Source organism: Rhinatrema bivittatum, chromosome 9 (genome assembly GCF_901001135.1).
Source record: "Rhinatrema bivittatum chromosome 9, aRhiBiv1.1, whole genome shotgun sequence".
Lineage (NCBI taxonomy): Eukaryota > Metazoa > Chordata > Amphibia > Gymnophiona > Rhinatrematidae > Rhinatrema > Rhinatrema bivittatum.
This window is the reverse complement of record NC_042623.1, coordinates 56,662,512-56,679,875: the sequence shown is the minus strand read 5'-3', so window position 1 is coordinate 56,679,875 and position 17,364 is coordinate 56,662,512. Positions and strand designations below refer to the sequence as shown.

Below are 17,364 nucleotides of genomic sequence, written 5' to 3'. Positions count from 1 at the left end.
AGCAATAAAAGTAAGGAATCTAGGAGTAACAATCGACCCTGCGCTAAACATGAAACAACACATATCGCTGAAAATAAAAGAAGGATATGCGAAACTAATGATCCTGAGAAAACTAAAACCTCTATTAACGCTAAACAATTTTTGCACAGTTCTACAGGCAATGATATTCGCAAGCACAGATTATTGTAACTCCCTTCTATTAGGACTACTTCAATCTACGATTCGGCCTCTCCAAATACTGCAAAATTCCACTGACAGAATTTTGACTGGCAAAAAAAAAGAGTGACCACAATACAGGAACACTTGCTGAACCTCACTGGCTTCCAATTGAACAAGGAATACAATATAAGGCACTCTGTATAATCCATAAACTAATCCATGATGAAAAAGCAGACTGGCTTAACACCACACTGCGCGTACATGTCCCACAAAGAAACCTGAGATCTGTGAATAAGGCTCTACTAACTGTCCCCTCTGTCAAATCAGCACGTCTCACACAAGTAAGGGAAAGAGCTCTGTCATTGGTTGGTCCCGTACTATGGAACACCATGCCCCTCGAAATAAGGCTGCAGAGAAATTTGAAATATTCAAAACCAATCTGAAAACCGGGCTTTTTAAACAAGCTTTTTACAAAGATAAAGAGAAGGAGAAAAACAGTTGATGGATAAGGATGCACCAAAATAGAAGTTGGTATTAACCTATACAAACAGATTAATGTTAAAACCAAACCGCCTAATATGTTCCTAACAAACAGGCTTTTCTTACACACTTAGGGGTAGATTTTATAAATTTGCGCACACGCGTACTTTTGTTCGCGCACCAGGCACGAACAAGAGTACGCGGGATTTCAATAGATACGTGCATAGCGCGCATATCCATTAAAATCCGGGGTCGGCGCGCGCAAGGCTGCCCAAAATCGGCAGCCTGCGCATGCCGAGCTGCGCAGCCTGCCTCCGTTCCCTCCGACCCCCCCCACCTTCCCCTCCCTTCCCCTACCAACCCACCCCCCGGCCTTATCTAACCCCCCCCACCTTTGTTGAACATTATGCCTGCTCGAAGCGCATTGGGCCGGCCGCCGGTGCATCAGGATCCGTTCCGTGGGCTGGTCCGGAGGCCGCGGCCATGCCCCCGGAACGCCCCCGATGATGTGCCACCGCTACACGCCCCCGACATGCCCCTGACACGCCCCTGGAACATCCCCGATGACATGCCGGCCATGACACGCCCCCCGGAATGCCCCCCAGGAAACCCCCGGTATTTACATGTGTACCGGGGCGCACTCAGGGGGAATTTGGGCCAGGTTTTCGGGGGGTACGCATGTATACACGCATACCCCTTTGAAAATCTGGCCCATAGTTTATTATTTTAAATTGTTACCGTACTATGATGGCACATGATTAATTTGTAATCTATACCACCCATATTGTTCATTATCATGCCCTTATGTAAACTGTTGTGATGGTAATATAACTTAACGATGGTATAGAACAGTTTTTAATAAATAAAAATAAATAAACACCAGCTCTGAGGTTCCTTCTCTCTGTAAAGCACTCTTCCTCTATCCATTTCTCTAGTCACCCAATCAAAAAAAAAATTATCAGATTTGTTTGGCAGGACTTTGCCCTGGTGAATCCATGCTGCCTTGGATCTTGCAACTTACTGGATTGTAGACAATGCACTTTTCTTTTTTTCAGCACAATCTCCATTAATTTTCCCACCACCGTTGTAAGGCTAATTGGCCTGTAGTTTCCAGCCTCCTCTTTGCTACGACTCTTGTGAAGTGGGACCACAACCACTCTTCTCCAATCTCATGGAACCACTCCTGTTTCCAGAGATCTATTGAATAGGCCTTTCAGCAGACCTGCCAGGACATCTATGAACTCCTGTGGTATTCTGGGATGTACGTCATGTGGCACTTTGGCCTTGTCCACTTTCAGTTTTCCTAGCTCTTCCCATACATTCTCTTTTGTAAAAGGAATTGTGTCTATCCCATTCCCATCTAGGGTCTTGTTAACCAGCAATGCTCCTTCTCCAGGGCCTTTAGTGAACTGTAGCATTTTGGGCTGGCCATGGCATCTGGAACAACCAAGGAAGACAGCAAACTTTGGTTGTTATGGTCAGGAACAAAGGTTTATTTATAGGATCACTTTCTCCACAAACAAAACATGAATGTCTCCCCAAGTTAGGCCCTTAGATTACAAGTCACATTCAGGCCAGTTTTGTTGGCAGCTGGAGCTTCTGATTCTTAGGATCTTGTCAACCTCTATGCCCATCCCATAACTTCTCAGGGGAGCGCAGTGTCTCTGGTATAGAGTGAACCTGGTAGTATGCCTCGGCCACTTCTAAGGCCTTCTCTAGTGCCAGATTCAGTTTTTGGCAGACCCACTGTCCTTTGGGCATTCCGAGGCTATTTAGGAATTGCTCCAAGAGAATTGTCTTGGTGACATTCTTACCATTCTTCCTTCTGGGTAGAGTCACTTCCAGATGACATCATGAAGTCTATGAAAAGGTTTCATGGATTCTCCCCAGCCTGCAGGAACCTGGATCGGAAGCTTTGTCAATAGATCTCTGGGGTAAGCCCAGCTCTCTGAAGAATGGCAGTCTTAACTTTCTGGTACGTGGCAGCACCATCAGTGTTCACAGTCTGGAAAGCAGCTTGACAGTCTTCGATTAGTAAGTTACCCAGATAGGCAGCCCACCTGTCCTCCGCCCAGCCAGTTCGTCTAGCAGTTTTCTCAAAATTCTTTAGGAAACTGGGGTCCTCTCCAGGAGTCATCTTCAGTAAGGCCATGGTCAAGGAAGGTGATTTAGCCACTGCCGTTTGCACTGCCTGTGCCACATGAGTCAGCAGGTATTCTGCTGAGCCATTTGCTCATGCAGCACTTGCTGCTTGGTTGATCTGGGTCTGCAAAGTATTTTGCAGCTGTTGCTGCCCGGAAGCCCGAACCTGTATTATTTGCTCCATATTTGCCTGAATTCTGGGGAAGAGGAAGTGCTAGACAGATGACTCTCCGGGGAAAGGACGGAAGAGGAGAGAAAAAAAAAATAAAATCCTGCTGGCCTGTCCGGCCTTACCTCACTTCTTGAATCCTATCTATCCTAGGTGGGCTACCCCCTTAGCCTGTCTGTAGCACTGTTGGGTGAGAAACTAGGGGCTGATGCAATACATTGCACTCAGCCGAGCGCACTGTTTAACCCGCTGTCGGACGCGGGTTAAATAGGCGCTAATCCACCCCCTAATGCAATAGGGGGATTAGTGCCTATTTAACAAGTGTCCGACGTAGTGCTCATCACATGCAAATGCAAAAAGATAAATGTGCATCTCAGACGCACATTTATTGCTCTATTAACGCCTGCCTGGAGCACTGCACAGTTGAGCACACTGAAAAAAAGTACAGAAAAGCAGAAAAAACTGCACCGGCTGCAGTAATGAAAACTGACGCCGAGTTTATCGGCATTGGTGTTCATAACCGGCAGACCGCCGGTAACCGCAGAGTCGCGTTAGCAAGGAGGCGCTAAAGTCCTAGAGCCTCCTTGCTAGTGCGATCCCCTAATTTGCATATTGCATGGCGCCCCCCTTGCAGGTGCCATGCGTGCATTAAAAAAGCGGGTGCTGAAAAGTTAGCACCTGCTTTTTGCGAATAATATTGCATCAGCTCCCTAGGGAGGCCCCGGGAAACAGGAGACAAACTCTGTGGGTTTTTTTCTCTGTGCTGTAGCTATGGGCTAGTGTCTATAGTTTCCTTCTTTTAGGCCTCCTAGTCCACTGCTGCCACCACGTGTAGCATTTTGGGCTGGCCACGGAATCTGGAACAGCAAAGGAAGACAGCAAGACTTGGCTGTTTTGGTCAGGAACAAATGTTTATTTACAGGACTCATAGAAACAGCAAAACCAAAACAGTAGCTCACCTCGCTTTAAACATCCAAAGCAGTTATACATATTTTGTATGGGCATACCATGTGCTCAGAGCAGCTCCCTGGAGTCTTACTAACCCAGTGGGTGCTGATCCATTATCCTGTTAAGAAGGGACCCACCAGGGACCTAGAATCTTTTGTGGTTCTGTGTCTTAAGGTGGACAGGGACAGTTGGCTCTAGCCTCTGTTTTAAAGTGGTTTGAGGGAATTTTTTTTTATACTCCCTCACATTAACATAGAACTGAAGTATTTGTTTAATATTTCTGCCATTTCTTCATCTTCTATACCTTGCTACTTGTCACCTTTCTATGTTGCTATACCACTTCGGGCCTTCCTTCTTTCTCTGATGTATCTGAAAAATATCTTCTCACCTCTCTTAACCTTTTTGGCAATCCTTTCTGCCACTTAACCTTTTGCTTTCCTAATTTCTATCTTCATCTTCTTAAGTTTCACCAGATAGTCTTCCTTGTGTTCCTCTTTATGGGAATCATTATACTTCCTGAATTCTGTTCCTTCTGCATTTATTTTTGTACCCACCTCCTTTGAGTATAAAATCAGTTTCTTTTTTCTTGTATCTTTGTTTCTTTTTCTAACATATAGATTTGTTGCCTTTGTAATAGCTCTTTTTAATTTGGCCCACTGTTGTTCCACTTTGCCCATTTTCTCCCAGTCTTCTAGGTCTTCCTCTAGGTACATCCCCATTTTTTCAAAGTCGTTAATTTTGAAATTCAGAACTCAGGTCTTCATGTGACTTCTGTATCTTGTGTACAATATCAAACCATACAGTCTGATGATCACTGGTGCTCAGGTGGGAATCTGTCCGGACATTAGAGACACTATCCCCATTAGTAAGCACTAAGTTGAGTGCCACACCATCCCTCATGGCTTCCATTACCATTTGTTTGAGTAGAGCCCCTTGAAGGGCATCCACTATCCAGGGCCAGTGCAAGGGTCTGTATTGCCCTAGGTAGACCAATGTAACACCGTCCCTCCTCAAACCCACTCTGAGTTGAATGTGCCTCTGACAGTGTTAGATATATAGAGTTATGATCAACCTCTTACAGTTCTCTTTCTTGTGACTGCTGTTGCCCCTTCTTTCTTTTGCATTTTGAAAATGGTGCCCTCGTGTACTCTGTGGTGCCCCTTCCCACTGACACCACCCTATGTGACCACCTATCCCGCCTAATGGCCCTGCTTCTATCTCTCCACTTCTTGCAGATTCTGCAGAAGAGTTACTCCAATCCATATCCAGCAAATTTAAATCTCCAGCGATCAATACTTCTCTTTTCTTTCCCACCTTTTGGATGTCTTTCACCAGATCTCGAGCCAGATCTTCAGTTTTGGTTGGAAGCTTGTAAACCACGCCAGTGTAAATGAAAGAACCATCATCTTGTTTTAGGATAACCCATAATGTTTCTTCTCTATCCCAAGTCCCATGCATTTCGGTTGCATTAATATTATTTTGATATAATGTGCTACTCCTTCCCCATTTCTGTCCTCTGTTCTTCCTTAACAAGTTATAGCCTAGGATGGCCATATCCCAGTCATGAGACTCTGTGAACCATGTCTCCATAATGGCAACAATGTCCATGTCCATCTCCAGCAAAGGAAGAGAGCAAGACTTGGCTGTTTTGGTCAGGAACAAAGGTTTATTTACAGGACTCATAGAAACAGCAAAACAAAGACAGTAACTCACCTCGCTTTAAAAATCCAAAGCAGTTATACATATTTTGTATGGGCATACCATGTGCTCAGAGTAGCTCCCTGGAGTCTTACTAACCCTTCTGGGCACTGATCTATTATCCTGTTAAGAAGGGACCCACCAGGGACCTAGAATCCTTTGTGGTTCTGTGTCTTAAGGCGGACAGGGACAGTTGGCTCTAGCCTTGGCGATGCACATAAAGCCCCGGGACGTGCGTAAGTCCCGGGGCTTTACTAAAGGGGTGTGGAAGGGCAGGGCAGGGGCAGGCAGGGTCAAAGGCTCCAGGCACTGGAGCAGTTGGCTGCATGCGCAGCTTACTTCATGGCTGAAGTAAGTTTTGCAATAAAATAAAGAAGCCATCAAAGGTAGGGGGGAAAGGGCGGGGAAGGTAAGGGAACGGAAGGTGGGGTGTGGGGGGTAGAGAACGGGGGAAGGTAGTGCAGCTCGAGGCGGGCTCAGTGCATGCTAGGTGCACAATTGTGCACCCCCTTGTGCGTGCCAACCCTGGATTTTATAACATGCGTGGGTCTGGAGTCTTGGTGGACTGACAGGTGCAACATGGTCAGGCCAAAGAGCTGGCCTAAAGTTAGCTGGATAAAGTTAGCCGACTAACTTTAAGAAAGCCAGCCAAATTCAATTGTGTGGTTACACTATTGAATCTACCTGCAAAGTTTAGGCAGACAGTGGCTAAATATGGATCTCTAGATGTGCATTAAATTACATACCACAAAAGAGCCAACATTTCAAACCTTCATCAGCAGACATTCTTTTTATTTAGTAGCTCTTATTTGGTATTGGGAATTACAGATCATAGTCAATGAGATCTGTTGATGCAGCCAAAATAAAGGTACATTCGATGCATACAGGCCACCTATGCTTGAGGAATGGTAAAATATGTCAGTTAAATTGACTGGATCAGCTTTTTTTCTACATGTGGATAATTTCTGTGCAAGGCCAGGCACTGGCAAAAAACTCCAAAAGATTGGATTTTTATTACAAATCACAGGAAAAAAAACAACATGCAAAATAATCCAAAATAATGTTTCATGACTAAGTATTTTAAAGTATTTTTGGATGTTCCTTGGAGGGGGCAAAGACCATGCATATATTACCTGAGGGCTTCACACCAATTTTCAAAGGGAAATTCTGTTCAGATGCTCGCTTTGCAATGCTGTAGGTACAAAGTTCATGATGTTGCTGGAAAAAGTACATGTGAATATTGGGAAAACATGTCATCTGAGCATATCCTTTTCCTCCTCAGTGTGGCTATAAGTACTAGGGATGTGAATCGTGTGCCCGATCGTCTTAACGATCGGGTTTGGCTGGAGGGAGAAAAAAATCTGATCGGTGGAGATGTGAATCGGAATTGGTTCTGATTCACATCGTTAATTTTTTTTTAGTGAGGCCCGACCCTTTAAAATTGACCCCTTACCTTCCCCCACCCTCCCGAATCCCCCCAAAACTTTTTACGAGTACCTGGTGATCCAGTGGGGGTGCAGGGACCGATCTCCTGCTCTCGGGCCATCGGCGCCATTTTGGCTGCCACTCAAAAATGGCGCCAATGGCCCGATAAAAAAAAAAACCCACCGACCCTTTAAAAATGACCCCTTAGCTTCCCCCACCCTCCCGATCCCCCCAAAACATTTTAAAATTACCTGGTGGTCCCGGGAGCGATCTCCCATTCTCAAGCCGTCGGCTGCCACTCATAAAGATGGCGCCGATGGCCCTTTGCCCTTACCATGTGACAGGATATCCATGCCATTGGCCGACCCCTGTCACATGGTAGCAGCACTGGATGGCTGGCACCATCTTGTCACATGGTAAGGGAAAAGGGCCATCAGTGCCATCTTTATGAGTGGCAGCCAACGGCCCGAGAACGGGAGATCGCTCCCGGGACCACCACTGGACCACCAGGAAATTTTAAAATGTTTTGGGGGGATCGGGAGGGTGGGGGAAGCTAAGGGGTCATTTTTAAAGGGTCGGGTGGGTTTTTTTTATCGGGCCATCGGCACCATTTTTGAGTGGTAGCCAAAATGGCGCCGATGGCCCAAGAGTGGGAGATCGGTCCCCGCGCCCCCACTGGAACACCAGGTACTCGTAAAAAGTTTTTGGGGGGTTCGGGAGGTTGGGGGAAGGTAAGGGATTAGTTTTATAGGCTCGGGGTGGGTTTAGGGGTTGTTTTGGTGTGCCGGTTTTCCTGCCCTCCACCCAAATAACTCCCTTTAGTGGACACTAACGGGAAGTAACGATTTTTTGACGATAAATCGGGAAAATTTCTATTGTATCGCGCACTGTAACGATTTTTGACGATTTAAAAAATATCGGACAATTTTTTAAATCGTCAAAAAACGATTCACATCCCTAATAAGTACATGCACTTTGAGACAATGTGCAGACTTAGAGTCTCATTGAGGGGAAAGCAGTCTTCAGATGGCCGACTAATATGGGCAAAATGCTTTTTAGCCTCCTAAATGGCTTTGAAAATGTATTAATTTTATTTATTTAAAAACTTTTCTATACCGTCGCTAATTTATATACCATCGCAAAGGTTTACAAATAGGCACATAGACTAAGGTTAGTAAATCTAGGAATATATCGTACATTCTAACAGATGCCAATAAATTGTCCTCACGATGTTGAAGCTTCCTGGGAATCTTGCTTGAAATGTATATAACGTATATGAAATTTTTTTTCTCTTTTAGATGTGTGAAAAGGCAGCCTGTGTCTCTGAAAATCCCGAGGAATCCATTTGCCAAACATTTGAAAACTATGTAATGACATGCAGAGAGTATGGAGTAACTTTTGGCCCCTGGAGAACTGACTATTGCAGTAAGATTTTTAAAATAATTTTTCTTTGTGTGTAGTTCTTTAGTTCGTGGGTTTTTCTGAACATACCTTGGCACAGGAGAAGGAGCTTAACAGGACAGTTCTTTCCCCAAAGAAAAAAGACACAAGCAATACAAATTTGCCAAGAAAGATGCTGTTTTGAGAATAACTGCTGCGTTCATTTACTTAGAAAACTGAGCGTTGATCCTTTCTCAAGGTCTGATTCATTTTCTCCTTCTCTGAAGTTATCAGGATTGCCCATTGCCAGCTTTGTCATTCTTTAGCGCCTTCTCTTCTTAGCTGACTGTTCCTCTAATCTTCTAACCTGAGAAAATCTAAAAAGTAATGACATTGAAGTTATTAATAAGTTTTTCACATGTAGTGAGATTTAGGCTCTCATTGCAGTGCAGTTTATCTTGATACATTTCCCTGAGAATGGAGTAATCCTCTGCATGGAGGCCACATAAAGGACAGCTACTGCTACTACTACTTATCAGTGCTACTCGACAAAGAAAAATAGAAAGAGATGGTCCCTTCTCAGTAGTGCTGACAGTCTAATCAAGACACACATACAGGGCAAAAAGAGATCAAAAGACCTCTACCTAGATAATCTGTGCTAAATTTGGCATACTAGTATGTAGCCTGTCACGGTAGCCAGGGATTGTTTTGTCCTATAGTATCTGATAGGGGCCTCTATGCTACCTTGCAGTGATATTTTTTTGTTGAGAAATGTTAACAAGCCAGTTTGGCATCCCAGATCAACTAGCTTTGCAGGATGGGGAAAGATTAGGGTAAAAAGAATCAGGCATCAATAGAGTCCATTTCTTCTTACAATACTGCCACAGTTCGATGACTGCATGCTTTTTGGTGGTGCACAACCTCCATTTTCTTTTCTGTACTGTAACTTGGATTAATATAAACCAATTCTAAACTGCTTTGGTGTGACTGCTGGTGGCTGTTAACTAAAGCAAAAGAGCCTGATCTCTTCAGCTCAATTGTAGAGCTTCCAATTTAAACCCATCGGCAAGTTATTATTAGCAACAAAGTAATTTATGGCCTGTGCTGGAGAGTTTATTGAGCTATCAGAACTTGCTCTGTCACTTGTAAAAATTCTGCAAAGCTACCAGAGATCATTTTTCCATTGCCGTTGCTATCCATGGTGCTACATTGAAGACAAGCAGTTCAAATGAGTCACACATATGGGACAAGTGAACACATTTGAAGCAGAATGGATGGATTTTTCCAAAACATTCTGTAAAAAAAAAAAAAGAAAGAAAGAAAGCAAAACCAAAAATCGAAAAAGCTGTTTACTGCTCATGTGTGGCATTTCCTGACCTACAGTGACCTAGTAATTACCCTCAGTTTGTTTTTGTTTGCCAAGACTGTTGGAAAAGCTTTAGAAGAGTTTTCTATTTTGCTTCATTAGGTTTTCTGCTTAAACTCCTTTAGTTTGCCCTAGTTAATTCTCTCTCTCATACAAAGTCTAGAATTTAGCTAGATAAGTTTAAGGGCATTATGGGGGTATAAGTGAGAGCTGGCTATGCTAACCTGTATCTCCAATATTCAGTGTTAGCTGGCTAAGTCTGGTTGAGCCAAAGAGCTCTCCTAAAGTTAGCTGGCTATATTCAATAGTGTGACTGCATTATTGAATATACCTCCAAAGTTAGCCAGATAAGTACCATAAGTACTTCAAATAAATAAATAAATAAATAAATAAATAAATAAGTTATCGACTCACTTAGCTATCCACACTGTGCCTGAATATGGAATTCATATTTTTTCAAAACTGATGTCAAAGGCTTGATCCAAGTACCATAGAGCCACACTGGCTGCTAGAAGCCATGTTGCACAGAAAAGGCTGTCAACCTGGTTAGCTTCTGAATCTAAGGAAAAGCTCAGGAGTCAAGAGAAATTCCACCTCATTCTGTTGGAGTGCAGAGTTTGGCTCCAAAATCCAGGAGGTGAAGGAGGTTTTGCACCATCCAAAATGGCCCTGTCTTAATTGTTTTACCATACTACTGCAGCTCAGGACTGACAGCGCTGCATCCTGAATTCTGGGGCTGCTGGTTCAACCTTTCAAGCTGATGCAGCAATCTGGGTGTTAAAACACTGTGCACTGGATTTCAGCACACAGATTTAATGTTCAGATAAAAAATATTTTAAATTCCCAATGCAGCAAACTAATGATATGCTAATACATCAGGAGTTTAAAAAAATCAGGTTGCCGAACACGCATTTCAACTAAAGAAAGGGTGGTGTTGGGGGAAGGAGGGGCATCCCTAACAGGCAGATTGGCTGGCACTTAAAACTCCTAAAAAGGGGGGGGGGGGGAGTTGTAAAATGTTCGTGGATAAGTACTGATTATCCAGCTATCTGGAAGAAGCCTGACAGTTTTCAGAAATTGGGGAGGTGGTAGAAAGTTCATATTAGTTAAGCTTTGGAATGGAGGAGTGAGTTGAGAACTAGGGAGGTCAGTGTTCAAATCCCACTTCTCCCACTGATACTCCTTGTGACCTTGGACACATCACTACTTTCCATTGCCCTCTAGGGCAGAAACATACCTGAACTGCATCTTGCTTTGGTTCCGCCAAGTAAAGATGACATTACCCCAGGTCTGGAGCTTTCAACAGTAACCTCCAATGAGTCATGCAGGTCACCCACTCTAGTGTAGTTATTAGTGCTTTTCAAGGCAGAATTAGACAGAAAGATTACTAGGGATGTGCAGAGCAAAAGTTTAAGTTCATATGTCCATATGTCCAAAGGGGGTCCCATTTGCGGTCAATATGGACATAAACAGAATTCAATGAGTTGGGTATATGTCCATATGTCGCCCATTAAAGTCAATGGGGGAAGGATTTCCAGCCTATTTTTGGCTGCAGAATTGGGGTTTTCTTATCAATTGGCCCAGGAGAGAGTTCCCTTTCCTTTGTGCAGGGAAGGACTCCCTGGAAAGGGTCCACCCCTAGAGTTGGGTGTACCCGGTGTTTACATTGGCGTCCAGTGAATATCGTTGGCATCTAGTGAATTCCGTTGGCGTCTAGTGAATTCAGATGGTACTTACGCACTTCAGCTGATGACAAAGGAATTGGAGGATCTCTCAGAAATAAGAATACGTGTGGGAACACAAGGTCTGAATGAACAGGCAGGCACAGCAATGGAGTTAAAACACCAGTAGGAACACAAGGCCTGGATGAACAGGCACATCATTCGAGGACAGAGGTCAATCCCAGCTAGGGACACAAGGCCTGCATGAACAGGCACAGGAACTAGGTTAAAACACTGGTAGCTCGCCAGCATCTTTCTGATGCATGCTAGAATATTGGCAGCGGTATGGGCATGGTCCGTCAGGTGGGTGTGCAGTAAAGCCCACCTCCACCCTCATGCTTGTTCAGGGAAGGACTCCCTGGAACGGGTCCACCCCTAGAGTTGTGTGTACCCGGTGTTTACATTGGCGTCCAGTGAATATCGTTGGCGTCTAGTGAATTCCGTTGGCGTCTAGTGAATTCCGACTGTACTTACGCACTTCAGCTGATGACAAAGGAATTGGAGGATCTCTCAGAAATAAGAATACGTGTGGGAACACAAGGCCTGGATGAACAGGCACATCATTCGAGGACAGAGGTCAATCCCAGCTAGGGACACAAGGCCTGCATGAACAGGAAGAGCAACCAGGTTAAAACACTTGTGGGAACACAAGGCCTGGATGAAGAGGCGCAGCAGTCGAGCACAGAGGTCAATCCCAGCTAGGGACACAAGGCCTAGATGAACAGGAACAGCAACCAGGTTAAAACACTTGTGGGAACACAAGGCCTGGATGAAGAGGAGCAGCAGTCGAGCACAGAGGTCAATCCCAGCTAGGGACACAAGGCCTGGATGAACAGGAACAGCAACCAGGTTAAAACACTTGTGGGAACACAAGGCCTGGAAGAATGGGCACAGCAACTGAGTTAAAACACCTGTGGGAACACAAGGCCTGGATGAACACGGATACTCGGATAGTAATTTTTTTTTTTTAATGTATTTATATTCTTATTCTAAAACGTTTCTAGCACTTCATACTTGATTACACTCAGGTACTGTAGGTATTTCCCTATCCCCAGAGGAACACAAGGCCTGGAAGAACTATCAAACATAGGAATCAAAGGCACAGCTCCCAGTTGGTTCAAGTCGTTCCTATCAAACAGGTTTTACAAGGTCAGAATTAACAACAAGGAATCTGACCCCATCCTATCAGACCAAGGCGTACCACAAGGTTCATCCCTCTCTCCCACCCTGTTCAACATTTACCTCCTCCCCCTCTGCCATCTGCTATCACAACTCAAGCTTACTCATCATTACCTCTATGCAGACGACATCCAGATCCTCATCCCCATCACAGAATCAATTCAAAAAACCTTCGCCTTCTGGGAGAATTGTCTTCAACCAATTAAACAACTACTTTCCAACCTGAACCTGATTCTAAACTCCAGCAAAACAGAGATGCTACTTATTTCACACAACCCAAACACCTACTCACCTAGCCTTGCACAATCCACATCTTTAAACATGGATCTCTCTGCAGACGTCAGGAATCTAGGAGCATGGCTTGACAACCAACTTAACTTAAAAAAATTTATAAACACCACCACCAAGGACTGCTTCTATAAACTACAAGTCCTAAGAAAGCTAAAACCACTCCTGCACTTCAATGACTTTCGCCTCGTTCTACAATCCATTATTTTTTCTAAACTCGATTACTGCAACGCAATCCTACTTGGCCTCCCCTCCACCAGGATCAACCTCTACAGATGGTACAAAACGCCGCAGCCAGAATCCTAACTAACACTAATAAAAGAGACCATATCACCCCCATCTTGAGCAACCTCCACTGGCTACCCATCAAACAGAGAATCCTATTTAAAACCTTAACCATTATTCATAAAGCAATTCACAACGTCGCACCTATATCACTACAAAAACTCAACTTCGTCCACACTTATCCTCCAGACCCATCAGAAGCGCCTACAAAGGCACCTTAGTCGCAGCTCCAGCTAAATCAACACTAAGAAAAAGAGCACTCTCAACTGCGGGACCACACCAATGGAATGCTCTCCCACCAGACCTACGCCTCAAACCCAGTCTACCAGAGTTAAAAAAAAAGTTAAAAACCTGGCTCTTCAGGCAAGCTTTCCAATTCCCAGAATGTAACTGAGTTAAAACACCTGTGGGAACACAAGGCCTGGATGAACAGGCACCGCCACAGTTAAAACACCTGTGGGAACACAAGGCCTGGAAGAACGGGCACAGCAACTGAGTTAAAACACCTGTGGGAACACAAGGCCTGGAAGAATGGGCACAGCAACTGAGTTAAAACACCTGTGGGAACACAAGGCCTGGATGAATACGGATACTCGGATAGTAATTTTTATTTGTTTTTATGTATTTATATTCTTATTCTAAAACGTTTCTAGCACTTCATACTTGATTACACTCAGGTACTGTAGGTATTTCCCTATCCCCAGAGGAACACAAGGCCTGGAGGAACGGGCACAGCAACGGAGTTAAAACACTTGTGGGAACACAAGGCCTGGATGAACAGGCACATCGTTCGAGGACAGAGGTCAACCCCAGCTAGGGACTCAAGGCCTGGATGAACAGGCACATCATTCGAGCACAGAGGTCAATCCCACCTAGGGACACAAGGCGAACAAGCTCAATCCAAAGCAAATGAGCTAGCCCTATTCTTTCAGCAGAAGATTTCAAACACACTTGCTGTCCTTCCTACCAAGAGTGACTACAACACCTCATTCAATAACACCTACATTCTTAAGGGAGTCAAGTTCGACAAATTCGAATTAACATCAACCAAAGAGATCGAATCCATTCTTAAAAGGCAGAAACCATCCAGCCACCCATCGGACAACATACCTTCCAAGCTACTGCTACTTATTCCAAATATAATCTCTGGTCCCTTAACCAAAATCATAAACTGCTGCTTAACTCAAGGACTCTACCCAGATAGTCTAAAAAACGCATCCCTGAAACCACTCCTCAAGAAACATAACCTAGACCCTGGTGTTCTGGCTAATTTCCGCCCTATCTGGAATCTACCATTTTTAGCCAAACTCACAGAGAAATTGGTCAACATCCAGCTCTTGGATTATTTAGAAGATCACAACTTACTTTCCCTTCCCAATATGGGTTCCGCAAATCTCGCAGCACAGAAACCCTACTCATATCTCTAACTGACCATATTATTATGGGTCTAGACAAAGGACACTCCTTTCTCCTAATCCTTTTAGACATTTTGGTGGCTTTCGACACCGTCAACCACCCCATCCTCTTCAATCGCCTTTCAGACATAGGCATTTTGGGAACAGTCCACAATTGGTTCAAGTCGTTCCTCAGTAATAGAAGTTTTAAAGTCTAAATAAAAAATAAAGAATCACCATCTACAAATTCTTCCCTTGGCGTACCACAAGGTTCATCCCTATCACCTACCCTTTTCAATATTTACCTCCTTCCCCTTTGCCAACCGTTAACTAGTCTTAACCTCATTCACTACATCTATGCAGACCATGTTCAAATTCTTATTCCCATAACAGAATCTATTAACAAAGCCATCGCACTTTGGAACAACAGCTTACAAGCCATCACTAATCTCCTCAACAGTCTAGCATGAGATCTTATTAAGAAAACTCACATTATCCTCAACAATTTTTTACTCCTAGCAAAACCTCTACCAAGTACACAGGGGTCTGTATATTGATAGCCCAGCGCCTACTGTTTGAATACCGCTCTTGCCGTACTGACCCGCAGGGTCGATATTTATATTATTACAGATAGCAATAGATGGAACAGTCAATCCCACCTAGGGACACAAGGCCTGGATGAACAGGCACAGCAGCAACTGAGTTAAAACACTTGTGGGAACACAAGGTCTGGATGAACAGGCAAACAAACAGGTTGTTTTCTTTGCACCCCTGTTTTCTGTAAACCGACATGATGTTAAAGATTTCATGAATGCCGGTATAAAAAAACCTTAAATAAATAAAATCAATAAGTACATAAGGGAAAGTTGAAAAGAACTGGAAGAGCGAGTTCAAGAGGGCGGGAAACCGTTAAGAGGTAAACGGGTGGGGTGGGGTCCATGCAGTCCGCCCTGAGGATTCAACCCGGCGGGTTCGGTCGGACAGGGGTTTCGGCGGATCCCCCACCCCTTTCGCGGGGGGTGGGGTGGGGCGGGGAACGCCTCCCGGACGGCCCCGGCCCCCGCAGGGCGCATTTCCTCCGCGGTGGTGCGCTGCGACCGGCTCCGGGTCGGCTGGGAAGGCCCAGGGGGGGCAGGTGGCCCTCCGCTCCGGTGACGCGTGTTATAGCCTCCCCCCCCCGGCAGCAGCTTCGCCGTTTCCCCCGGACAAGGGTCCACCTCCAAGTTCAACAATTTCTTACTCTTTACTTTGTCGAGGCTTGACGTCTCTACAAGGGTTTGACCTGGAATGCTGTGCATGTCCGTCCAGGAATTGCAGGTCTTGCAGAATGCAGCAGCACGTGTTCTGTCTGGTAAACGGAAATGCGACCAATATTAACGCCACATTGATCAAGTTTCATTGGCTTCCCATCCAATATCGCATACAATATAAAGTGGCCTGTTTAATTCAAAATGTTGTACACGGGGAGATCTCAGAAATGAACCTTGCCTCCTAACCTTTCGGGAAAGACTCAAGACATGGCTTTTCAGGCAAGCCTTCCAGAACTCCACCTAACACGCACCATCAATAAATTCTCTGCTCAGAAGCTGTATATATTGGACTCCATATTTATATTGTACTCTTGTATATTTATAATGTACACATGTATATAATTAACCTCCTCTATCTCTCTTTATTTCTTACTCGCCCAGTTCATTAGCCCCTGTTAATTGTAACTGCATCTCTTCACCACGTGTACTGTATTTATGTGTGTAGGATGTTTTCTTTGCACCCCTGTTTTCTATAAACCGACATCATGTGAACGATTTCATGAATGCCGGTATAAAAAAACCTTAAATAAATAAAATCAATAAGTACGTAAGGGAAAGTTGAAAAGAACTGGAAGAGCAAGTTCAAGAGGGCGGGAAACCGTTAAGAGGTAAACGGGTGGGGTGGGGTCCGTGCAGTCCGCCCTGAGGATTCAACCCGGCGGGTTCGGTCGGACCGGGGTTTCGGCGGATCCCCCACCCCTTTCACGGGGGGTGGGGTGGGGCGGGGAACGCCTCCTGGATGGCCCCGGCTCCCGCAGGGCGCATTTCCTCCTCGGCGGTGCGCCGCGACTGGCTACGGGTCGGCTGGGAAGGCCCAGGGGGGGTAGGTGGCCCTCCGCTCCGGTGGCACGTGTTATAGCCCCCCCCCCCCCGGCAGCAGCTTCGCCGTTTCCCCCGGCATTTTTACTCCTAGCAAAACCTCTACCAAGTACACAGGGGCCTGTATTTTGATAGCCCAGCGCCTGCTGTTTGAATACCGCTCTTGCCTTACCGACCCGCTGTGTCGATATTTATTATTACAGATAGCAATTAATTATAATTAATTATATTAAATCGGCAAGGCTTACACAAGCCTTGCCAATATTATAATTAATATATTATAAATAATATCACCCCTCCAATATTCTCATTTACTAGTTTGCTACCCTACTTATGCACTTCAGCTGATGACAAAAGAATTTGAAGATCTCTCAGAAATAATAATACGTGTGGGAACACAAGGTCTGGATGAACAGGCAGGCACAGCAATGGACTTAAAACACCAGTAGGAACACAAGGCCTGGATGAAGAGGCACATCATTCGAGGACAGAGGTCAATCAATCCCACCTAGGGACACAAGCCGCGGAGGAAAAGAAACTAACCAGGATTCCCTCAGTAACGGCGAGTGAAGAGGGAAGAGCCCAGCGCCAAATCTCCGCC

The 17,364-nt window shown here is 44.9% G+C and overlaps 1 protein-coding gene across 4 annotated transcripts in view; it reads left to right on the top strand.

Moving 5' to 3' along the window:
• LOC115098931 (mucin-19-like) overlaps positions 1 to 8,401 on the top strand; it is a 308,825-nt gene extending 300,424 nt beyond the window's left edge. For all 4 annotated transcript variants that reach the window (XM_029616058.1, XM_029616060.1, XM_029616057.1 and 1 more), the window contains one exon: positions 8,320 to 8,401. In XM_029616058.1, coding sequence (XP_029471918.1) covers positions 8,320 to 8,327 — 8 coding nt within the window. In that variant the 3' untranslated portion in view covers positions 8,328 to 8,401. The remainder of the gene's footprint in view (positions 1 to 8,319) is intronic.
• Positions 8,402 to 17,364: the final 8,963 nt, after the last annotated feature.